The 23922-nt window shown below is 51.7% G+C and overlaps 1 protein-coding gene across 2 annotated transcripts in view; it reads left to right on the top strand.

Moving 5' to 3' along the window:
• The window catches only part of Syngr1 (synaptogyrin 1), a 28126-nt gene extending 4899 nt beyond the window's left edge, over nucleotides 1-23227 (top strand). Inside the window, exons 2-4 of one of the 2 annotated variants that reach the window (XM_075959859.1) lie at nucleotides 14859-15096; nucleotides 16040-16185; nucleotides 19795-23227. In XM_075959859.1, coding sequence (XP_075815974.1) covers nucleotides 14859-15096; nucleotides 16040-16185; nucleotides 19795-20016 — 606 coding nt within the window. In that variant the 3' untranslated portion in view covers nucleotides 20017-23227. Of the gene's footprint in view, nucleotides 1-14858; nucleotides 15097-16039; nucleotides 16186-17482; nucleotides 17761-19794 lie in introns of those variants that run through there. The other variant, XM_075959860.1, reaches the window with a different exon arrangement.
• Nucleotides 23228-23922: the final 695 nt, after the last annotated feature.

Below are 23922 nucleotides of genomic sequence, written 5' to 3'. Positions count from 1 at the left end.
GTGTCTCAGGTCTAGGGTGTGGTGAGTTGTACACAGGAGGTAAGAGGTTGGGCCTCTGGGTTTCTGATGTGTATTTTGGTGCTTTCCTTGGTGTGTAGACAGCTGGAGGCCTGAGGGGCCTGACAGCCTGGGTTTTAGCCTCAGCAGCAAGTCTCTTTCCTAGCCTTCATTTGTGTCTTAGGGTTGGAGAACCTGGAAGGTTTGTGGCAGTGGTGAGCTGGTGAGCTCTTCCTTGCTTATATCTTTTCTCCATGTTGTTGTTGTTGTTATTATTATTATTATTTTGTTTTTGTAGTCCCGAGCTTCATGCCTGCTAGACAAATGCTTTAACACTCATTGTATTATACCTCTAGTCAACAATTTTTGACTTTTTTTGTTTGTTTGTTTGTTTGTTTTTTGGTTTTTTGAGACAGGCTTTCTCTGTAGCTTTGGATCCTGTCCTGGAACTAGCTCTTTTTTTTTTTTGGTTTTTCGAGACAGGGTTTCTCTGTGGTTTTGGAGCCTGTCCTGGAACTAGCTCTGTAGACCAGGCTGGTCTCGAACTCACAGAGATCCACCTGCCTCTGCCTCCCGAGTGCTGGGATTAAAGGCGTGCGCCACCACCGCTCGGCGGAACTAGCTCTTGTAGACCAGGCTGGCCTCAAACTCACAGAAATCGACCTGCCTCTACCTCCTGAGTGCTGGGATTAAAGGTGTGCACTATCACCTCCTGGCTTTTTTTTCTTTCTTTTTTTCTTTTTTTAAATTTTTTTTAATTTTTAATTTTTTGTTTATTTCTTAAGACAAGGTTTCTCTGTGTAGCCCTCACTATCCTGGAACTCTGTAGACCAGGCTGGTCTCAAACTCAGAGATCCACTTACCTTTGCCTCCTGTGTGTTGGGATTAAAGTTGTGCGCCACCACACCTGGCTAATTTTTAACTTCTTTTTTATTTGATTTTTTTTTTTTTTTGGTTTTTCGAGACAGGGTTTCTCTGTGGCTTTGGAGCCTGTCCTGGAACTAGCTCTTGTAGACCAGGCTGGTCTCGAACTCACAGAGATCCTCCTGCCTCTGCCTCCCGAGTGCTGAGATTAAAGGTGTGCGCCACCACCGCCCGGCTTTAACTTCTTTTTTAAGACTGATTTTTATTTATGCTTGTTCGTGTGTGTTTGTGTGTGCGTGCCATGTAAGTGTGGGTGCTTATAGAGTCAGAAAGAAAGAAGCAGATCTCCTGGCCTTCTTTTTTTTTTTTTTTTTTTTTTTGATTTTTTCGAGACAGGGTTTCTCTGCAGCTTTTGGTTCCTGTCCTGGAACTAGCTCTTGTAGACCAGGCTGGCCTCGAACTCACAGAGATCCGCCTGCCTCTGCCTCCCGAGTGCTGGGAATAAAGGCGTGCGCCACCACCGCCCGGCTCTCCTGGCCTTCTTATTTGAGTGCTGGGAACTGAACTCAGGTCTTCTGGAAGAGCAGTCTTTCCTGCCCCAATTCTTCACTTTTTAGTTTGAGACAGGGTCTCTTGTTTTTTTTTTTTTTTTTTTGTTTTAATTTTTGTTTTTCGAAACAGGATTTCTGTAGCTTTGGAACCTGTCCAGGTTGGCTTCGAACTCACAGAGATCCACCTTCCTCTGCCTCCCAAGTGCTGGGATTAGGCATGTGCCAATGTGCCACCACCACCTGGCTGGGTTTTTTTTTTTTTGAGACAGTATTTCTTTGTGTAGCTCTGACTGGTCAAAGGTGTGCGCCACTGCTGCCCAACTTGAGACAGGGTCTTGATGTTTAGCCCAGGATGTCCTGGAACTTCTCTCCGTCTCCCAATGAGATTAGAGGTGTGCAGTCCCCACTTCAGATGGCAGATAAACCCAGAGCCAGTAACTGGGGCTGCTGGGATAGGTATGTCAGTCCTCAGACCAAGAGGAGCAAAGCTGAGCATGGGGTGGGGGGGAAAGGCCAGGAGGACAGAGAGGAGAAGCCGGGAGGGAGGAAAGAAGAGGCAGATAACAAGGTAGTTAGAGAAGCCAGGCTTGGAAGTCAGACCTGAAAAACCTGCTGTCCCAGTGGGAGAGGAGGTAAGCAGAGCACAGGGCAAGTCTTCAGTGGCTGTGTGGCTAGGGCAAGATGTTCTCTAAGCCTCAGTTTCCCCATTCATTAAGTTGGAAAAGACAGTGACTTGGATTTTATTTTATTATTTTATGTGTATGAGTGTTTTGTCTCTATGGATGTTTACCCACCACTTGTTTGCCAGGTGTCTGTGGGGGTCAGAAGGACCTAAGGACCTGGATTCGGATCCCTTACACCCTCGTATAAGCCAGATGTGGCAGCATATGCCTGTAACCCTAGCACTGGGTGTGGGCAGACACAGGCAGGTCCCTGGAACTCTGCCAGCCTAGCTGAATCAATGACCTGCAGGCTCACTGAGAGACCCTGCCTCAAAAAATAAGATAACAGCAGAGGAGGGCGCCCTGTGCTGACCTTCGGCCTCCACTTATGTGCACCACACACACTGCAGCAGAGGGAGGCTCCTGGCACACATGTGTGTCGCTGGAGCTTGGCAGGCTGGTCATACCTCCTTATTTCTGGGGGAGCTTCCTTTCCAGGCATGGAGTTTGGCTCATCTCCTCTGAGGAGGCAGGTGCAGGGGAAGTGACTTGGGGGAAGAGATAACTCTTTGGCTGCTACAGTCCCAAGCTGTCAGCCCAGGCTTGGGGGAAGAGTAGCTCTTTGGCTGGTACAGCCCCCAGCTATCAGCCCAGAACCGTGAAGGACCCCACAAGCCAGATTGCTGAGGTAGCCCACAGTCATAGAGCAGATGGACGTGGACTGTGCCCTGAGTTTCTGTCTCTCCTGAAGTTCTAATCCCTGACCCCCTCATGTAAATTCTCTGTAACCTGGTCTACCTTGAGCCCTTGTACCCTGAAGCCACTCAATAGTGGTCATTCTCTTCTTCCCACCTTCCCTTTGTGAGCAGGCTCAGGGTCCTTCTGTCCCTGAAGCCTCTTGGACTTGAAGGCCTTCCTCCAGCTTGGGCTGCCCAGCAGCCCTGAGATCTCCCTTCCCTTCTGACACACCAGAGCCAGCGTGGTTCCCCTGGCCTCACACCCCTTCCCTGACCTGCAGCTCTTCGGTTCTGGTCACTGTGCCTACCTCTCTCCCCCTCTCTTTTTTCACACCTGGGCCTGCCCTCCTCCATGTCTTGTCCTTATCTGACACAGCCACAGCCTAGGCTGTGTGCATCCTTATGCCATGTCCAGTTGTCCTCAGCCCTCTTGTCTGTCCTCTGAACCTCTGAGCCACTGACCCTCCCCATGCCTGGCCTTGTCCCCTCTCTGGCACTTTTGCGCGGCTGCACTTACCTGCCACTGCTGCGTTAAATCCGGTCCTGCTCTCCATCTCTGCCCTGGGCTCCCTGTTTGGTGGCTCAGCCTCCTGGATATTGGCCCTCTTGGCTGCTCAAGTTCCTGTGTCTGCATCTGGAGCTTCCCCCAATTCTCCTCTTGCCTCTCCACCTTCAGGTTCCCCTCTCTGCTCCTGGCCTTTCCCCCTCTTCAGCCACCCCCTCCCCATTTCCCTGGTCTCTTGGAGGGCTGAGAGGGCTCAGTCTAGAATGACATTCAGCAGGCTCCCTCTCTCCCTCCCACCTCCCTCTGGTCAGGCTCATCCGTGACCTTCACATTGCCAAATCCCGTGGTTGATCCTTATAAATGGATTTCCATGGTACCCGGCTGGCAGCGAGGTCCTCTGTGTGCCCTTCCCTTGAGTCCAAATGCATAGGATGTGGGCACTCTGTCCTTCGATTTCACCTGGACTCTGTGTTTTGCCTGCTTTAGGCAATGAAGGCTTCCACACTAATGTGAGAAATATGGCCCAGAATCTAGTTAAAATATGAGTGTGGAGAACCAGGAGGAAGTGCATACCCTTTGAGACTTTGAGACAAGAAGGCAACACTAGAGTTAGCAGGATAAGAACCAACCAGCCAGAAGGAGCTGATGGCGTGGACTGAGAGGCATAATAGAACTGAGTTGGGCTATAAGCCTTGGGGACAGGGAATCTGTCAGACTCCCATTGCTGGGGTGATGGCTAACTTGGGAGGACTCTGAACTGTGGGTGTGTGTTGGAACCTGTGCTACTCTGCCCCCTTGTTTTATCAGAACTCTCACCTCCCCTGGGAAGCTTTCCTGGGTTCCCCAGCTCACTCTCTCCTCATTGCCCTTGTCCACTGGGCAGATAGTTGAGAATTGGCAAGGCTGCAACCTCTTCTACGTTGATTGTCTCCAAAGGGGAGCCAGGCTAGGAGAAACCGCGGTGTCAGCCTGGGGCTGGCATCACCTGGCAAGGCAAGAGGCAGTACCTGAGTGGTGAACCCTGTCCCTACTAGATGAGGAACTCCAGAGCCTCTGTTGTCCTGTCTCTGAAGTGAATTCACCAATGCCACCTTGCTGGGTGGACTGGGTGCTTGGGTTCAGCAGTGACAGGGTCAGACAAGATGGACATTCTCCACTTCTTCCTTCCAAAAGGGGCAGAGATGGCACTGATGGAGGAGCCCTGGCCAGTCAAAGCAGCCAGCTCTCTGGGTCTCAGTTTCCCCCTTCTTGATGAGGCTTTCAAGCCCTGTGTTTTCATAGCTTCAGGAGGGGGTTGTTGGTTTGCATCTCCGCACCAGCCAGCTCACCCCCACTACTGAGACCACGTGAGGACAGCCTATGGGAAGATTACCACCTAATCTCCAGTGGCTACATCTAAGGCTGCCAGGAGGAGAGGCCCAGGCTCTCTAGGCAGATGAGCTGCTGCTGGGCGCTGTCACGCGTCCCTGTGCTGGCTTCTCTGCTTCCCTCACATGATCTTGTGGGCTGTGGACTTGTCTGTAGTAGGGCCCTTGGCAGCCTGACTCATCTCAGCATGGTCGCCTATCCCGGGGTGCAGGAGGCAGGATTGGGCTGGGGAGGGGACTGCAGCCCAGATGCTGGCCAGAAGCCAGGCTCAGCTCACAGTCGGTTTTGGGCGTGAGTCCCTTGTGTTCAGGGGTGTGCAAGTGGTACACTACCGGCCAGAGGTACCGAGTTCTCTCCTGGAGCTCTGCTCTGCCTGTGCATGTCACGCTGGCTCCTGCTCCCCTGCAGGCCTCTCTTGACCTTCCTGCTGGGCTTGGGGAGACTGAACCCAGCTATTGAGCTATAGGGAACAACTTACGTAATGATGCGACTAAGGGAGCTGATTGGAAGCTACCCTGGATCTGAGAGTCCTGAGGGCTTCCTGGGGCCGTGTAGTTCCTGTGGAGGTTCAGATGCTGCCAAGCTGTCCTCCTTGGGAAGATCTGGGGAAAGATCCAAGGGCCAGCCAAGGGCGAAGGCTTTGAGGTTTCATGGCCTTAGGAGGGCAATGTTGATAAAAGCCAGAGGAAGCGGGTAAGGCCTGGTGGGAAGGGTGAGTTCACTTCTGAGTGAGTGTCAGTTTAGCAGAATAACAGCATTCCCCTGACTTAGGTTTAATGAAAGCATCTGGCGTGGCTGCTGTCACTGCCTGAAGATCTGTGGAGGTGGCCTGGGTCCAAGCTGGCAATACGAAGTGCTACAGAATTTTGTGGGGAAGCCGAGGTAACAGGGCCAGGTAGCCAGATTGGTGAGGGTTGAGGTCTGGCTCAGGTCTGGGGTCTGGTAGATAGATGGGACCCTGTGAATGAGTGGTGGATGGGGTCTTGGAGGAGGAGGCTAGGGGCAAGACCCTTGCTTGCCTCATAATTGTGCTGGGGGATAAAGAGGGTATTTGCGGTGCATGATATCTGCCTAGCTGTTTTCTGGGGCTTGGGGCTCAATTAGAGAAGACCTTGAGGTGGTGAGCAGGCTGTCTGGCTGCCTGCACCAAAGGGGTGGAGGGCAACGGGGACCAAGCAGTCTCCTCCCAACCACCCGACTTAGGAATCAATGTCTGTGCAGGGCCAGTGGAAGGTTTTGTTGGAAGCTTAACAGGCCGGGGTGTTTAATGGATGCTATCTGCAGCTTAGCTGGGTAAACCTGACATTCATCTACAGACCTTTCCAGACTAGTGTGGTGGCACAGGCCTGTAGTTCCAGTATACAGAAGATTGAGTCATCAGGGGACTGTTGCGAGTTCAAGGCCAGATGGGGCTACATAATCAAGTACCAGACTAACTAAGACTCTGTCTCACAAAAAGAAGAAGAGGCTGGAGAAATTATCAGTGGTTAAGAGTACTTGCTGGTGGCTGGAGAGATGGCTCAGAGGTTAAGTGCTCTGGCTGCTCTTCCTGAGGTCCTAAGTTCAGTTCCCAGCACTCACGTGGCAGCTCACAACTGTCTTTAATTTCAGTCCCAGGGGCTCTGACACCTCATACAAACACACACACAGGCCAAACACCAATGCACATAAAATAAATTAATTAAAAAGCATAATAAAAAATAGATCTTTCAAAAAAAAAAAGACTACTTGCTCTTCTGGAGAACCCAACCAAGTTCAGTTCCCAGCACTCCTGTTGGGTGGCTCCCAGCTGCCTGTAACTCCTGTTCCAGGGGATCTGATATCATCTTTTGGCTGCTTGCTCACCCACACACACGTGGCATACACCAACACAAATAAAAATAAATCTAAACATAAGGATGGAAAGATTTATTTGAGAAACAAGCAGAGAGGAAAGTAAAATACCTTACCTTTAATAGCTAGGACTTCAGGAGTTGCTGGTGCCCCTGCTGGCTGAGGGACGGGTTGAGAAGGGGAGGTGTTCTTAGAGTCCTTCAGTTGACTCAGACACAGGCCTCCTGGCTCTGTTCTCTAAGAATACTCACCATTTGGTCCCTTGGGAATTACTCAGGGCTGTCTGTCATGGTAGCCTGGAACTGCGGTCTGGAATTTGCCCCTTTTTGGGAGCAGCTGTAAGTTCTATCCTGGAGTGCTTTGGAGGGACAGGCTGGGTCAGAGGCCATGTCCCACCTTCTGGTGAACCTCTGCTTCCCTGTTGGGTAGCAGCTACTTTGTTGGGATATATGGGTCTCAATGAAGACTAATGGTCAAATCTGTGAGGTACTTTCTTTGGCTTCTGACCCTCTGGAATTACAGGCTGGCACAGGGTCTCATGGGGAGACAGACAGTAAACATCCCAACCCCTGAGATCAGGGTGGGGAGGGTCACTAAGGAGGTGTCCAGAAGGTTGCTGGGGTCGCCACATCTTCATAGGGTCCCCAAGAGTGAAAGGCGTTGCCTCGTTAGATGAAAAAAAAGGAAGGAAGCAGTGTTTGGAGTGGGAGCTGCATGTGCAGAATTTTGCAGCACCCTGCAGCTGTGCATTCTTCCCCTCCAGATGACTGACAGGGTGCAGAGGCCAAGGGTGCCAGAGGCTCAGGGCTTCTGGGTTGTTGGATGCTCTGCACCTCTGAATTTAGCAGCTCAGTATCCCGAAATTCTCTAATCTGGTTTTTCTTCTTGCTCTGAGTTGGCTGTGGGTCTCTACCAAGCACCATCTGGACTCTGTTTCTAAAGACAGGACGGATGGATCCAGAAGCGGGCGGAACCCATGGCAGAGGCATGCTGTCTACCTGGCCATTTGTTTTCTATTTTCTGACTGTATTCTGGAGTGTCCGCCACAGCACATGTGTGGAGATCAGAGGATAGCTTTAGATTTCTCTTTCCACTGTGTGACTCCTGGGATAGAACTCAGGACTCCAGACTTTGACAACATGGGCCTTTTACCTGCTAAGCCACCTCGCCATCCCTTCCTCGCCATTTTCTCCAGCTAGTTGGACAGAAGGAGGTTCATTCTGAACCTGCCACTGTCAGGCAGCCCCCCTGGGTCCCTAGCCTCCTGTCTGGGTCCTCTGCTGTTTTTTGGCCCCTGGTTCTTCCTGTGAGGACCGTTTCCCCTTCCCCACAGCACAGCCAGCTACCACAATGTCTTTTCCCATATCCTGGCTTCCACTGGATCCATATAGAGTTTCCGTCTGGTTTAGTTTCCGGTTCTCTGGTGTCTGCTTACGCTATGTGTTCCCTGCGGTCTCTGCAGATCTGGCTTTAACAAGCTACCCAGGGAGGCTGCCTGGTACAGGGCACCCGCTCTGGATTCAGAGAGTCTGGCATGCCAGTGCTGGCTCCACTGCAGCCTGGGTGACCCGCGAGTCCCCAGGCACAGTCCTAAGATAGGAATGAGTATGTCAGTCTGGTGGGTCTGAGCATACCTCAGTACACGCTGTAAGCCCTTCTCTCCACATCTGTGAGAGGTCGAGCGGCAACACATGAGGTCCTGTCCCCTGCTCTGGGGCTTCCCACTCAGATGAGAAATTAGATCATCGCTGCTGGTGAGACTGAGAGAATCCGGTAGGTGGCTCTGGAGACTTCAGAGACGGTAGGTCCTTGAAGACAGTCTGTTCAGGGGCTGGAGAGATGGCTCAGTGGTTAGGAGCATGGCCTGCTCTTCCAAAGGTCCTGAGTTCAAATCCCGGCAACCACATGGTGGCTCACAACCATCTGTAATGGGGTCTGGTGCCTTCTTCTGGCCTGCAGACATACACACAGACAGGGTGTAGGTGTGTTCAGGTGCACCTCTGTCTGTTTGTCGTCAGGTCTACCCTTGAGTTCAGTATTCTCCTCCACTGTGTGGGACCTGAGCAGGTCTGCAGGCTGCACCACTCCTGCAGTCCGAGCTCCCCCAGTTTGCTCCCTGGCTCTTTCCAGCCTGGATTCTGCAGGAATCCCTGCAGGAGCTCCCTGCAGTCTCTCTCCGAGCTGACCAGCTGGTTCTTTGCAAACCCAGGTCAGATCAGGTCAGTTACTGCTTCTGAGTCCGCATTGGCTGTTAGACCTACCCTGATCCCAGGGGACCAGCCTTTGCTTACCTTGGTGACCTTAATTCCCAGATGTCTTCCTCTGGCTCTGTGTCACTTCCCTTACCTCCCTCTTAACACAATAAGTTTGTTTGCACCCTAGGGACTTTGTGCTTGTTGTTGCTCCTCCCTGGGCCATCATTTTTGAGATACCGATTAGGGCGGGGGTGGGGGAGGTGGGGTGGTGGTGGTGTTTGCTGCTGCCTGACTCAGTGGTCACTTCATCAGCCACCCTGGCTGTCTCCCCTTACTCTAGTTAATGCTTCTTCGTGGTATGTTTCAGAACTTACATGAATACCTGTCTCCTTCGGTGTGAACAGGGACCTTGGATGCCTTGTAGTTTTGGTGTAGATCACATATGAGGTGCTCAGGAGTTGCTGTTACTGACCTCTAGGAAGAGGCCTCCTGGGCCCCACCCCGACGCAGTGCAGATCTGTGTGTGTGACACAGTCAGCTCTCCGAATAGTGCACCCTTGCAGTTTGTGTGCTTTCCCTGCACCTGTCACAGAGGCCACCATTAAGTTTGGGATGGGACCTGTGCTAGGAACAGTCTCCAAGGAAGAAGACCTAGAAAGGGCCTGGGACAGTGGAAGGGAAGCACATAGCTGACGAGGAGCAGGGCCCCCAGAAGTGAATGGGGCTGGTGCCCAGTTGGCCTCTATACCTAGATACTCAGGATGTATCCAGATGGTAGAGAGGAACCCCAAAAGTGATTTTTTTCAACTTCCAATCTTCCATCTTCCGGTGGGGACATCAGAAGGAGCAGGACCAATGGGAAGGGATCTGTGAGTCTGGCCTTGTCCCCCAGCTACTTCAAATCCCGTGCTTATTGCGCCTGAAGACGGTGGTCACCCCACAGTCCATCAGGCCTGTACCCCACTGATCACTGCTACTCTCTCACTCCCCCACCATATCCTCAGTTCACCTCCAGCCTCTGCTTCCGTTCCCCTGCCCGGATTATGTGAGCCATCCATGCAGGGCTGGCTCTTTCTCAGTCATCTCAAAGGGCCCGGCTGCAGAGCTCTGCCCTGACCACTGATGCATCCTCTTGACCTTTTCAGGACCTGCCGTCACCCGAAGCATCCATTCCTCAGAGTATATTGGGAGTCCCGGGCTGTTGTTTTCCCCTAGACCCAAGGCCAGGCAGGGATTCTCTGATTGTACCCCACGGGTCACTCCCCACAGGAAGGTCCTGTTGTCCTCAGTGTCCCTTTCTGCAAAGTTTCAGGCACTAGGAAGCTTACAATTTGTGGTGAGTGCCTGACCAGAGCTGGAGCCTGCTGCTGTTGTGGGGTCACAGGCCTCCCCGTTCCTATTTTTGAGGGTGTTTTGATCTTGCTCCTCACCTTCCTGGGGACACATGTCTCCAGCACCATTTTCCTGGCCTCTCCAAGGACTCCCTTCTTGATTCCCCTTAGAGACCCAGTCTTAATGGTTCCTCTTTAGCCTTCCCCAAGGCCCAGATTTCCGCTTGCCTGCTCCCCCTCCCAGCCTTTGGGGAGCCCGTTTTCCTTGCTGTTGACAAGTGGGGCTCACTCTTGTTCTCAGCCCCTGCTGCAGCAGTGTGTTTTCCTGCCACAGGAACAGGCAGTATTGCTCAAGAGAGGCCTCTGGTGTTCCATTTTGCCCAAAGCCTCCAGGGAAAGGAAGCAACCTGAAAGGGCCTCTTTCTTAATCCTGAGAGGCATGCCCTGCTCTGGGTACTGGTGTGCAAACCTCCCCGAGAGGAGAGGTTGGTGTTGTGTTTTTTTAAGTGCCAGGATGGTAAGTGCCTGACCTACCAGTGAACTACATCCCCTGTGTATATATGTGTGTGCCTGAGTGTGACTCTGTGCACCCGCGGAACCAGTGAACTACATCCCCTGTGTATATATAGGTGTGCCTGAGTTTGACTCTGTGCACCCGCGGAACCAGTGAACTACATCCCCTGTATACATGTATATGCGTGGGTGTGACTCTGTGCACCCACCCGCGGAAGACAAAAGACAACTTTGCCGAGTTATTTCTCTCCTTCCACTTTTGTGTGGGTCCCAGGAATCGAACTCAGCTCACCAAGCTTGTGCTACAAGTGCTTTTATCCACTGAGCCGTCTCACTAGATGAGAATTTTCTAGAAGCCCATTGTATGGGGCTGCACCTAGCAAGCAGCTCCAGATTTGAATGGAGAAGGCCTGTCTGACCCCAGGGTCTGAAATCTCTCTAATCAAGAGACTTTTCCATTCTGTGTGTTTGGTGGCATCTGGGGATATGAAGGACTGATGGGCGTAGTCGACCGGTAAGCTAGAATTAACCAGACAAGCTCAATATAACAGACCTAGTTTAATAATTGGAAAACGGGGAAACTCACACGAGCGAAGAGAGAAGAGAGAGTGCACCTGGATTCCCAGGTCTTTCTTCCCTGGCCCCAGGCGCCACACCCTAGCGAAATGTGATTGGCTGAGCTTCCCCATCATCTCCCCCTTTTGTCTAAACAAGATCGAACCAAACCCAATACAACTATATACAATAGGAACAGATACCGAATATAAAATTACAAGCAACAAACAATATTAATCAAGAAACATATAACAAAAGTTTTACTAAGCATTCTATTTCAAGGAGTCTAAATAATATATTGAAATTAAGTTTGGCTAAATCATGAGGAGGGTAACTATAATTATCTAATCTTCAACTCTATCAAAGATCTGAGAAGGGAAGTAATATAACTTGAGCAACCAGGAAGTACAAACGAGAAACTTCCAAAATGTGCAACAAATGATAGAGATAACTGACTACCTGGGCAATCACCCAAAGTCTCATTTGCAATGTTGAGGCAACCAACTTTGGCTAAGGCTTTAGAACTATCCTACCCTGTCTTGGCAAGATAAGACAATCCTGTTTTATACATTTACGGATACTCTGTATCTCTGTCAGTGGTCGAGGTATGGGCTTTTCTTTGCTCAAAGGCCAGTTCTTCCAAGAAGACAAGCTCCCAGTGGAGTGTCTTTGGTGCTCAACATTCTCTAGGGAGTAGAGCGGTGTTGCTAGGAGTAATTGTGTCTCACTACCACGGAACTCTAGGTTAGATTAAAGGCCTTTTTCTACAGCTCTTTGAAGAGGTTGAAGATTATACTATCTATACTAAATATAATCTCTATGTATCTAAAGAACCTGATTAGCCTATATATAAATATGACAAACATAGATGACTATTGATCTATAATTCTCGATACCTATCTAACTTGAAGACTAAGAGAATAAAAACTGCAATAAATGAGGACAATGACCTCCAAATGTAAACAATGTATATCATTACATAAACAATATATAAGTATCTTAATCAGAGGTAGAAATGTACACTGCAATATGGTAAATATATATATATCAATACAATGTATATATCAATACATAACTAATGTTTTAAACAGAGGCTGAAGCATACTCGCATACAATAGTTAATATAATTTAACTTTGTATCAACATACAAGAATCAATACCAATATAATTTTCTAAAAACAATAACTCACAAATACCAATCTAATATCCCATCACCAATTATCCACTTAATGGAGATTGATATAATGAAAAGATCAAACACCTCAGTGTGCTGAGGCCTGGAGGGTGTCATGAGGCAGCAGATGAATGGGACCACTGTTGTTTGGTGGTAGACATGCAAGAAAACACTGTGGACGATTCTTGGCTCTTCCCCTATTCCACAACGTCTCTGCCTTACCACCCCTCCTGGGTGTGTCCACTGTGGCAGAGAGCATGTGGCTGATAACGGAAGGATATTTTTTTGTACCCACATGGAGGCTCACAACCATCTGGGAATCCAGTCCCGGGGGAATCGGACGCCCTCTTGTGGCATCCATGAGCACTGCACATGTGTACAGACCAAACATCCATGCGCGTAAAATACATTTTTAAATAAACGGAAAGTAGGGGCTGAGGAGATGACTCTCTTGGTAAGTTCTTGCTATGTAGACACAAGGACCCAAGTTCAGGCCTTCATAGTCATCTAAAAGCTGGGTACAGTGGCCTGAGCCTGTAATAGCAATGCTGGATGGGCAGAGATGGCAAGATCTCTGGGGCTTACTGGCCAGACGGTCTGGCTGAATCAGTGGGCTCCAAGTTTAGTGAGAGATCGATCGATTGATCTATCTATCTTTCTTTCTTTCCTTCTTCTTTTTCTTTCTTTTTTTTTTTTCGAACCAGGGTTTCTCTGTAGCTTTGAGCCTATCTTGGAACTAGCTTTTGTAGACCAGGCTGGCCTCGAACTCACAGAGATCCACCTGCCTCTGCCTCCCGAGTGCTGGGGTTAAAGGTGTGCACCACCACCGCCCAGCTCTAGATCTTGTTTCTAAAAGTAAGGTGGAGAGTAGCCGAGGAAGCCCCCAGACATTGACTTCTAGCCTCCACATACACGCGTGCAGTTGTCTGCATTTGCTGATGATACTGATATGTCGATTAGCCATTGCTACATAATACATTGCCCCAAACGTATTGCCTAAAACAGCAGTCACAGTTTACCTCAGTTTCCGTGGGTCAGGAATCTGCTAAGGTGGGCGCTATTGCCTCCAGGTCTCTCATGGCTAAAGCCACGATGTCAGCCAGGGCTGTGGTCTCATTGGCTCTCCTGTGGACAAGTCAGTTTCAAGTTCACAAGCATGTGCTCTGGGTTTCAGCCCACCCCCACTCCATGGGCTGCTGATGGAGAGGGCTTCAGCTCCCTTCAGGCTGTCAGCTAGAGACTTTCCTCCGCCCCTTGTCACAGCAGCTGCCTTCCAGTAGAGCAGGCAGGGACAGGAGGTCAGAGAGTGGGAGCCAGAGGCAAAATCTCATCGCTTAAATTATCCTTTTGTAACTTCAAACTTATGTAATGTACTTTGATCATTTCCCCCCCAGTCATTCCTCCTTCTCCCTCCTGCCAAACCCCTCTACCCAACAAGCTCTTACAGTCATGTCTTTGATCATTCCTGTTTTATTTATGTCTATGTATGTTTGTGTCTATGTATGCCGTGTGAGTGCAGTGCCCACAAAGGCCTGTAGAGGGCACCAGATCCCCTGGAATTACAGATGGTTATGAGCCACCGGAAATGGGTACTGGAAACGGAATTGGGTCCTCTGGAAGAGTAGCAAGCACTCTTACCCGCTGGGACGCTCTCCAGCCCTGTGTCTTTGCATTAAGGTTGCTGGCATGAGCACAGCAGGGCCTTATTTACCTGGCAAAAGGGAGTTCACCATAAGGAAGATGGCTGCCCTTCCCCTAGCAACCACCTGTAGCTTCTCAGTGGGGTGGGGCCTTATGAGCCCAGACTCTTTTATTTATTTATTTGTTTGTTTTGGAGGGGGAGTTCAAGACAGGGTTTCTCTGTGTAGCCTTGGCTGCAATTTGCTTTGTAGACCAGGCTGACTTTGAACTCAGAGACCTACCTGTCTTACCTGTCTCTGCCTCCCAAGTGCCGGAATTAAAGGCGTGCGCCACCGCTGCCTGCCCAGCTCCGAGACACCTTGTAACCACATTTTATCTACCAGGTTTAGTCACCATGGGGTGTGGCCTGCAGGAGGCAGAGCCACTGTGGCCTGAGCTAGCTGCCAGTCCAGCTGAAGTGATCCGGGTTTGTTAAGACCGTGAGTGAGGTGGCTTATGGGACGCCTCTGGCAGGATGGCTACCGCTATGAGCTTTTGACTTCTCACTTCATTCACCAGGGTAGGACCAAGACTCGTGGCTCGAGACACCAGACTAGAGCAGCCCTACCTAGGCTGTTCAGAGAGGGACGCGATACTGGACTGGGTGGGTGCTAGGAACTGTAGAAACTGACCTGGAGGATGGGGGATTGGCAGGGAGCCCTGGGGACCCTTGGTGTCAGGAGGTAGGAAGGACTGCATGAGCAGTCAGAGGCCCTTAAGCTCTGTAGCAGTGTTAGAAAGTGATGGATGCTGCCTTGCTGTGCGACCTCAAGCAAGTCGCCCTCCTCTGGGGTCCCTGCTTAAATACCTACCTGTCTCGTGTTCGTGTTCGCAGGGGATCAGGCTACAGGGTGGGGGAGCCTGGCTGTGCTCACACTTGCTCCGCCCTGCAGGTTTTCTCCATTGTGGTCTTTGGCTCCATCGTGAATGAGGGCTACCTCAACAGCTCAGAGGAGGAGGAGGAGTTCTGCATCTACAACCGGAACCCCAATGCCTGCAGCTACGGCGTGACCGTGGGCGTGCTGGCGTTCCTCACCTGCCTGCTCTACCTGGCTCTGGATGTGTACTTCCCACAGATCAGCAGTGTCAAGGATCGCAAGAAGGCTGTGCTGTCCGACATCGGTGTCTCGGGTGAGCCTGCTCGGGTGGTACCCCTTAATAACCTCCCGTGAAGTGTGGGTAGTGAAGCCCCAGACGAGGGGCTGCGGCTGACTAGGGGAGGGGCTCAGGTCAGCTCTGGTCTCAGTGCCCTTCGGCTCCCTTCCCTGGAGATCCTCGATCCCCCTTCCCCTGGTCTCAGCAGAACTACCTCCCTTTGCCAGTCTCCCACCCATGGGAATCCCAGAGTCAGTCTGGTAGGCACTTTGGGCAGGATCAGGAGACTGTGGGCCCTGCTTCCTAAGGAACTGGGGACCCTTTGACCTTCCAGAAAGACGTAGGACTAAGTGACTGTTCCCTTGTTTCCATGGAGTTCCCAGAAGCTCCTTTCAGGGATAGGCTGGCACATGCCCAGGCTCTGTCCTGGACAGTTCTGGGGAGACCCTGGTACCCACAGAGGATCTTGATCTTCTACCCAGCCCACACACCTCAGCTTCAGGGGGCTCCACTTGGGAGGCTTCTGGAAGCTGCGCACGTGGGAAGTGGAGGCCCAGGCTGTAGGCTGTGCAGTCACTATTGTCCTTGTCCCAGTGGTCCCTCTCCCCAGTTCTCCAGAAGTCTGAGCAGGGCTGCTGCATCCTGCTCCTTGCATTGGCAGCTGGTCGTCCAGACCAGGCCAGGGATGTGGCAGGCGCTAAGAGAGGCCCCTGACCTGGCTGCCCAACCCCTCCCCATTGTCCTCTCGCTCCATGGTTTGCCCTGTGCATCTGCTTGCTTTTGACCTGCCCTCTCTGTGGCCCCCCAACTCCATCATTCCCAGTCCGCTCCTTCTCTCTGTTCCACCTCCTCGCTCATCATTTGGGGGTCGGGGAGCATGGGAGCATGCTCTTGACCTGTGTCCTTGTTCTTGGTACCCTGTTTTCTCCCCTTTCTCTGTGTGTGTCACTGACATCTGGCCTGACCCTGGACACTCCAGCCTTCTGGGCCTTCTTCTGGTTTGTGGGTTTCTGCTTCCTGGCCAACCAGTGGCAAGTCTCCAAGGTCCAGGACAACCCTCTGAACGAAGGGACAGATGCCGCCCGGGCCGCCATCGCCTTCTCTTTCTTCTCCATTTTCACTTGGGTGAGTATGGCGCCTGTAGACTCCCCACTGGCCCCAGCCACACTCCAAGCTGTGGCCTATTGAATAGATAGGCTGAGCTCTGTCTCCTGGCGGGAACCTCACTCCAGCACCACCCACAGCCTCCCTGAGCATGGCAAACCCTTGCCTTTTGTGGAGCAGCTTTCCTAGGGTTGTGACGTGAACTTCACAGTGCAGCCCAGACTGGACCTAAACTCAAGGTCCTCCTGCCTGGTCTCTGCACACAGGCAGCGCCTTTGCTGCTTCCCTTGTTTTCTTTGCTCATGTTGAGTCTTCGTTCACGAGGGTCTTCGTTCATGGGGGCTCCCCACTTCAGAAGGTTCCTATTGACACTGCTTTCCAAACAGGGAAACTGAGGCTCAGTCACTTATCAGTGTGTTTGTTCGTCTATTTTTGGCTTTTCAAGACAGGGTTTCTCTCTGTAGCCCTGGCTGTCCCAGAATTCGTTTCACCACACCCAGTCTAAAAATAATATTCCTTAAAAAAGACAAAAAATAAACTGGGCAATGGTGGCGCACGCCTTTAATCCCGGCATATCTCTGTGGATCTCTGTGAGTTTAAGGCCAACCTGGTCTACAGAGCTACAGGACTCTTACACAGAGAAACCCTGTTTCCAAAACTAGAAATCTTGCAGGTGGGGGGAATCATATCTAGGGGTCTTGGATTTGCTGCAGTCTGTTCTTTGCAGGGCTATCCCAAGGTCTCGAGGACTCCATGGCATAGTAAGGCTAGCCCTTCTTTGTGTGGGTCTAGGTCATGTCTATTTTTTTTTAAGATTTATTTATTTATTATGTATACAACATTCCTTCCGTGTATGCTTGCATGCCAGAAGAGGGCACCAGATCTCATTACAGATGGCTGTGAGCCACCATGTGGTTGCTGGGAATTGAACTCATAATCTCTGGAAGAGCATTTAGTGCTCTTAACCTCTGGGCCATCTCTCCAGCTCTGGCCATATATATATATTTTAAAAGGACCCCAACACCCATTTTCTGGGGCATCCTCAGCCCCCAGTTTTGGGAGCTAGAATTTTGTGGTTCCTGGAGACCAGCCATGAGTAACCATAGCTCTTGATGCCTTCAGGACTGGGCAGGACAGTCAAGGTGACCCCAGGGGATCTCATTGGGGAAGAAGGTATCTGGAGGAGAGTGGGCCTCTGGCTGAGATGGGCAGAGCTGACCGGACCTGAAGGACTGGTGCTGCTGACCACAGCTGGCCTTCCTGAGTCAGCTCTGCCCTTCCACCTCCTCAGCAGCCTCACCCCTGCTCTCTCCGGCAGAGCCTGACAGCAGCCCTGGCCGTCCGCAGACTCAAGGAACTTACCTTCCAGGAGGACTACAACACACTGTTCCCTGCCTCAGCTCAGCCGTAGCCCCTGAAGGGCAGGGAGTCCAGGCCCCAGCAGGGCTCAAGTGCAGGAGACCGCTGACCGCTAGGACAGGAAGGACAGGCTAGCTGGAGCAGTCAGCTAAGACTCAGCGCTGGCTCACTCATGCTGCATCGCTTCCTCGGTTTATTCTTTACGTTCACTCCTTCAGTAAACATTTATTGAGCAACTGTTTGGTGCCTGTGTGGATTAGACTGGTCCCTGGTCCCGGGAGCCTGTAGGCTGGGAGGGAAAGGTAGCTGACCTTCCACAAAGTGGGGTGGCCCCTTAGAGGGTCTGAAGTGCCTTCCTGGAAGGGGCTGAGCCTGGACAGTGTGATAACCTGTCTGTGATTGTGGTGTGAAAGGCCAGCTTACTGTCCCCCTGGGGTGACTTCTTGCAGAGGGCTGGCCTGGAATGTTGGAGGACCTTTGGCCCAGCTCAGCTTTCCTGTGCTGTGTGACCAAGAGCAAATTCTTGCACCTCTCTGAATCTTGGTCAATTTTCCTAGCCTGACTGATAATGGATGAACTTCTTCAGGCAGCTGAGCAGGTTGAACAAAGGCCTGCAGGCCTTGGCACAGGGATGCTCAATAAATGTCAGTTCTGTCGTTCATTCATTTGTTCACCCATTCATTCATTCATTCCTTGAGTCAGGTGCATCCCCATAAACTCTCCTCGGGGAGTGGGTCTTTTTTTTTTTTTTGGTTTTTTGAGACAGAGTTTCTCTGTGGCTTTGGATCCTGTCCTGGAACTAGCTCTGTAGACCAGGCTGGCCTCGAACTCACAGAGATCCGCCTGCCTCTGCCTCCCGAGTGCTGGCATTAAAGGCGTGCGCCACCACAGCCCAGTGGGGAGTGGGTCTTCTAGTGAATACTTGTTCTGTCGAAAGACTTTGGCCTCTAGATCCTCCTCACTGCCTCCTCTGGGTCCCCAGAATCTGGACAGCACCCACCCAGGGCTTGTACTCTCTGCAGGCTGTGAGGATGCAGTAGGTGCAAGCGGACTCCAGTGTCTCTAGAGCAGTGTTATAATTGTAATTTAAAGAACTGACATGCGACCCCCAAAGGTTGAGAACCAGTGCTCTAGCTGGCGGCCTCTCTCTCGAAAGGATTTGTGGAAGTCATCGCTCCAGCTTCCTGCCTCCGCAGGCATCACGAAGCCAGGGAATACGGGGAGAGCCTGGCCTCCATACTTCTCTTTTGTTTCCTGCCCTCTCACCACTGCCCCAGAGAGCCCTGACAACTCCTCAGTCTCACACAGGCCAGGGCCTCTGGCTTTGGGGCTGAGTCTCGGCACTCCTCCTCTCTGCCTTCATCTTCCCAGCCATGACCCAGGACTGTGGGCTGGAAAGGTCTAGGGAAGGCTTTCTTTGTGAATTGCAGAGCCGATTTGATGTGGTTCCTGTGGTCAGCATCCTGTCTTCCCTCTGTGCAGCTGCAGGCAATCTTTGTGCTGAGACAAACAGGGCCCAGCATGTATCAGACAGTCAAGGTTCTGATGAGTCCTGTGGTTCTGAGATGTGTTTTACTGCTTTGTTCATTTCCCAAACTTGTCTTGCTGTGTGTTTCGGCTGGAATTAGCTTTAGTGGCAAATGATTTCAATTCCAAATAATAATAATAATTTTAAAAAATTTCAAATCTGGAGAAATAGTGTGGGGCTTGCATAGTGGCTTTGAATGCCTTCAGTGATTAGACACAACCTTAGCTCTTACCCATCGTCCATCTTAGTGTGTTTTTAGCTATTGGAGCGCCAGCTATCACATCTGTTTTCTGGGCATTAGACCTGACAGTGGGTCATGGGATATGGCTGTGCCTCATTGGTTGGAAGTTAACCACATGACTGTGCCTAGCTGCAAGAGAAGCAAAAAGATGGCATCTGTTTTAGGAGGCTTTTTCTCCCATTTCACATAACACCCCTGAGAACACAGTTTGGGAGCAGGCTGTGGGCCTTTGGGCCATCTTAACCCTCCGAGGCTGAGTCATCTTGGCTTGGGATACTCGGGGCAGGTGACTTCTGAGGTTCTTTATGGCTGGATGATGTGGTCCTGGGCCTCGGAAGGGGTGGCTGTGTGAACAGTCCTTCCCCTTAGTCAAGCTTGGTGGTTTGAACATCTGTAACCATCTGTATCCTGTCAACTAACCTCTACTAACCCAATACTCTTGTCTGTCTCTCTCCTAACCATCCCTCCTACCTGTCTTCGTCCCTGCCTGCCCCCATCCCAGGCGGGCCAGGCTGTGCTGGCCTTCCAGCGGTACCAGATTGGCGCCGACTCGGCCCTCTTCTCCCAGGACTACATGGATCCCAGCCAGGACTCCAGCATGCCTTATGCACCCTACGTGGAGCCCAGCGCTGGGCCGGACCCTGCTGGCATGGGTGGCACCTACCAGCATCCAGCCAACGCCTTCGATGCTGAGCCCCAGGGTTACCAGTCACAGGGCTACTGAGCCCCCATGATGGTGGTGACAGTGACCGCCTACCCTGCCCCTGCCCTTTCATCCTAGCTCCCCTTTCAAACATCCTGCTCCCTCCCAGGTGACCCTGCCTAGCACCTGCTAAGCCTCCAGGTGATTCCACTGAGGCCCAGTGCAGCTGGGGTGGGTTGGTGGGGGGGAGCCAGGTGGGGTGTGTCTACATGTGTGTGCAAGTGTGTGCCCAGCAGGGGTCTAGAGGGTGGGGCCCAGGGGTTACAGTCATTCATTGTGTCCTTGAGCATTTGCTGAGCACCTACTGTATGCTAGGCCTTGCTCGGCTGGGGAGTGAGGGATGGGGGACAGTGGGCTGAGGAAGCCCTGCTCTGGGTGCAGGAAAGGCAGGGCAGACAGATATGGGCAAGTTTGGCTACAGGGGCTCAGTCACAAGGTGAGTGTGGTCAATCACAGGATGGGGACCATCATCCCCAGAGTCCTTGGTATGGAACAGTCGGTCCTCCTGGAATTGCCAGGGACATCTGCATTTTATAGTCGAGGGAACCGAGGTCTGAGAGGTCAGAATGCTTTGTCCAAGGTCATTCAAAGAGCTGAGAACAGGCCACCTCAAGGTAGGCTAGATGCAGAGCTCCTGTCAGCCTTTCTATTCCTGCACCTAGGTTTTGCCTCTCAGTGTTACTCTAATTCGGGGGTTGGGGGGATGCTTCAGGACCTGAGTCCAGCAAGACACACGATCTGCTGCAAACCAAGGGCCTCTTCTGCCTCAGTTACTTTCCCCCATTCAGGTTTTCTCCTCAGTCCTGGCCTTCTAGAGGGCTCCCCTGTCCCCTTGTGTTGCTCCATGCTCAACATGCCCCACAGGGAACTTCTTTGGGGTCTGCCAGCAACCTCCTTTGCAGTCTCCCAAAGGAGTGGTGGCCATCTCTGCCTCTTGGGCTCGCTGTGCACATGACTGGGTAGACAGGAGGCTGGGGGGAGTGGAGACCTGCCCGGAGGTCCCTGTGCTAGTGGTAGAGCTGGCCTTGACTCCACCCATCCAGCAGGTGACTCCACCCTTGTCACCACCTGGGACACTGTCCTCCCTCTGCTTGTCTGGGTCAGCCAGGGTTCAGGACAGGAGCTTTCAATGACAGGTTCAGTTTGAGTGCCATAGCTAACTCGTAAGTGAGACACGAGAGAATGGACTCAGGGAGATCTCGGGCCACAGGAAAGAAAATAGCAGGTTATCTCAGAGACTAGAGATGGGAGAGTGGGTGGGGCCTATAGAGACAGCAAGGCCACATTCTCACAGGAGGTGCTTCCCTCTGTGTGACAGAGGGAGCCCAGAGGGAGGGTTGTCTATGCCATCGTCCTGTGTACCTGGCATACACCAGCTGGTTCTTTGTGAAGCAGGGCAATGGGCTGCGGGTCAGTTTCAGCAAGGGTGTCCTCAGCATCTCACCCCGTGCCCTACAGGACTCTGACAGGCATGTTTTCTCTTCTGGTACCCATGTTGGTGAGGTGTCACCGAGGCTGTCTGTGGCGCCTGTCCGCTAAGAGCCTGTGAACTCCTACATAGAGGTACAGGGCCATTACCGTAGGAGACCTGGCATGAGTGCAGGCCTCAGGAAGACAGCAAGGGAGGGGCCACACGCTTCAGAGGCACAGAAGGAGCACCACTGCCCCCTCCTGAGCAGAAGGGGAAATTGAGTCTCTGTGAGTATAGAGAGTTAACATTGGAGATTGGATCCTAACTGGGGTCTCCAAGTTCCGTAGGGGGCTCCAGTGTTGGGAGAGGACCCCAGGCAGCTGAGTGACAGCTGGCTGTTGCTAACTTCCATTTTCCACACCTAGGAAGGGGCTCTGTGTACAGCCCCATGCCCCAACCAGGTGGGTCAAGCAGGGACCGCTTGGGTGACTTAACTGGTTTCAGACCAGAGAGAAGACAATGGCCACAGAATGTTTCTGTGCCACCAAGAGGCTATGAGAAGTCCTGGCCTTTGCAACTCATGCTGGTGAACGCTAGAGTTCTGAGGATGGCCCATTGGTGTCTCCCTAGGCAGCAACAGGCCACTTGTGATGTCAAGCAGAGGGCAGAGTGCTGGTTAAACTCTGCCCAGCCTGGGGTGTCTATCATCGACCTTAGACCTCAGGCTGCGGAAGTTTACAGGACCAGGAGCTGGGCTGCTAGGACCTCAGCAGGCACCCCCCTCCTTTTCCAGATGCATGCCACCATCATGGTAGTGATGTCAGTCAACAGACAAGAAGCCTAGGAGGATTTGAGTCAGACCCAGGCTTCTGACTTAGTGATTTGGGAGGGATCACAGCCCCACACCTCCTTGGACAAAGCATAGTCCTCGTAGGACCCAACGCCAGCAGCACCCTGGTTTCCTTCCCCTCTCCACTGCATCTGCTTTTCTCTCCCCCACTCTCCATGGAGACACCCCCCACAGCTGGGTTCTATGGACTTGGGGCTCCCTTTTCCCTGTCAAGCACAAAAGAAGGTCTGGGAATGGATTCTACAGGACTTTATAGTTGCAGGGGTCTTTCAAGAGATTCATGTCTCATCCAAGGTTAAGCACAGAGTGAGAGATTGGGAGCCCCATCTTCTGCCTTCTGAGATGTCATAATCTGCACAGTTACAGGCCATCTTGCCTGGGTGGCCCCCAGTCCACCTGGAGTGTAGCAATCGGGCTAATTCCCAGGGAACCGGCACCAGTCTCCACTCCGTCTGCCCCTCATGACTCTTGGGGTTCCAGGCTTTTCCCATGTAACCAATAGATCCCACTTGTTACCCCTGGGGCACCCCTAACCTTGATCCACAACCCCTTTGAGTGTGAGCAGGAGTCCCCAGAGTTTATGGAGGATGGGCTGGGCTAGCCATCTCCTAGTGCTACCCCCACCCTGATACTCCCGCCCCCTGGTGCCCACAGCTCTTGTCTGGGTGCCCCAGCCCCTCCCACAGCGTTACTGCCTGTGTATAATATAAATATATATATTTTCTATATATAAGATGTATAATATAAGGCTCTACAATATATCTGTGAGTGTGTGTGCGTGCGTGTGTGCAGTGAAGAGCAGCCCCCAACGTGGGCCCTGCTCTAGACCCTCCCCCACCTGGTTAAGCCTCTCCAGAGTGGATCCAGTGGCCCTGTGGCATCCTCCTCAATGACATCCATCCATCCGTGGTGAACCAAGTGAAGGTGGTGACTTCTGGTGATATAGTAATAAAGTGAAGACTTCCAACTCACAGGGGCTGTGTCATTGTTTTTTCATCAGCCTGCGTGTGGCTTCAGCTTGTTTATCTCCTCTGTCTCCGCTGCCCTGGGCCAAGTTTTATCTGTTTATTATTGTTTGGTTAACTTGTTTTTTTTTTTTCCCAAGACAAAGTTGCAGGTCTTCTAGGCTGGCCTCAAATTTGCTCTGTAGCTGTGGATGACCTTGAACTGTGTGTGTGTGTGTTTGACACACATGCCATGATGTGCCTGTGGTAAGCAGAGGACAAGTCTGTTCTATCTTTACCTGGATTCAGGGGTCAAATTCAGATTACCAAGTTTGTGCAGCAAGCACCTTTGCCCACTGAGCCATCCCACCAGTCCTTCACCTTAGTGTTTTGGTACATGATCTTCCCCTGAATCTGGAGTGCACCAATTCAGCAATTCTAGCTGGTCAGTAGTGCAAGAGCTCCAAGGATCCTCCTGCCTCCACCTTCCCATACCAGGATTATAGACATACTCGGATCCTCGTACTTAGATAACAAGCATTTTGACTGTTCTGATCCTGCCTCCACCTCCTGAGTGCTAGGATGATAAACACTTGCCAGCACTCCTTGTTTATGCAGCCTGGGAGAGAGAATCCAGGGCTCCTCGTGTGCTAGAGCACTGTACAGACTAAGCTGTATTCCCAGCCTAAGTAGATTTTTCTAAACATTTACATATTTACTGG

Source organism: Microtus pennsylvanicus, chromosome 2 (assembly GCF_037038515.1).
Source record: "Microtus pennsylvanicus isolate mMicPen1 chromosome 2, mMicPen1.hap1, whole genome shotgun sequence".
Taxonomy (NCBI): domain Eukaryota; kingdom Metazoa; phylum Chordata; class Mammalia; order Rodentia; family Cricetidae; genus Microtus; species Microtus pennsylvanicus.
The sequence above is the reverse complement of the archived record's forward strand: the minus strand, read 5'-3'. Positions and strand labels throughout refer to the sequence as shown.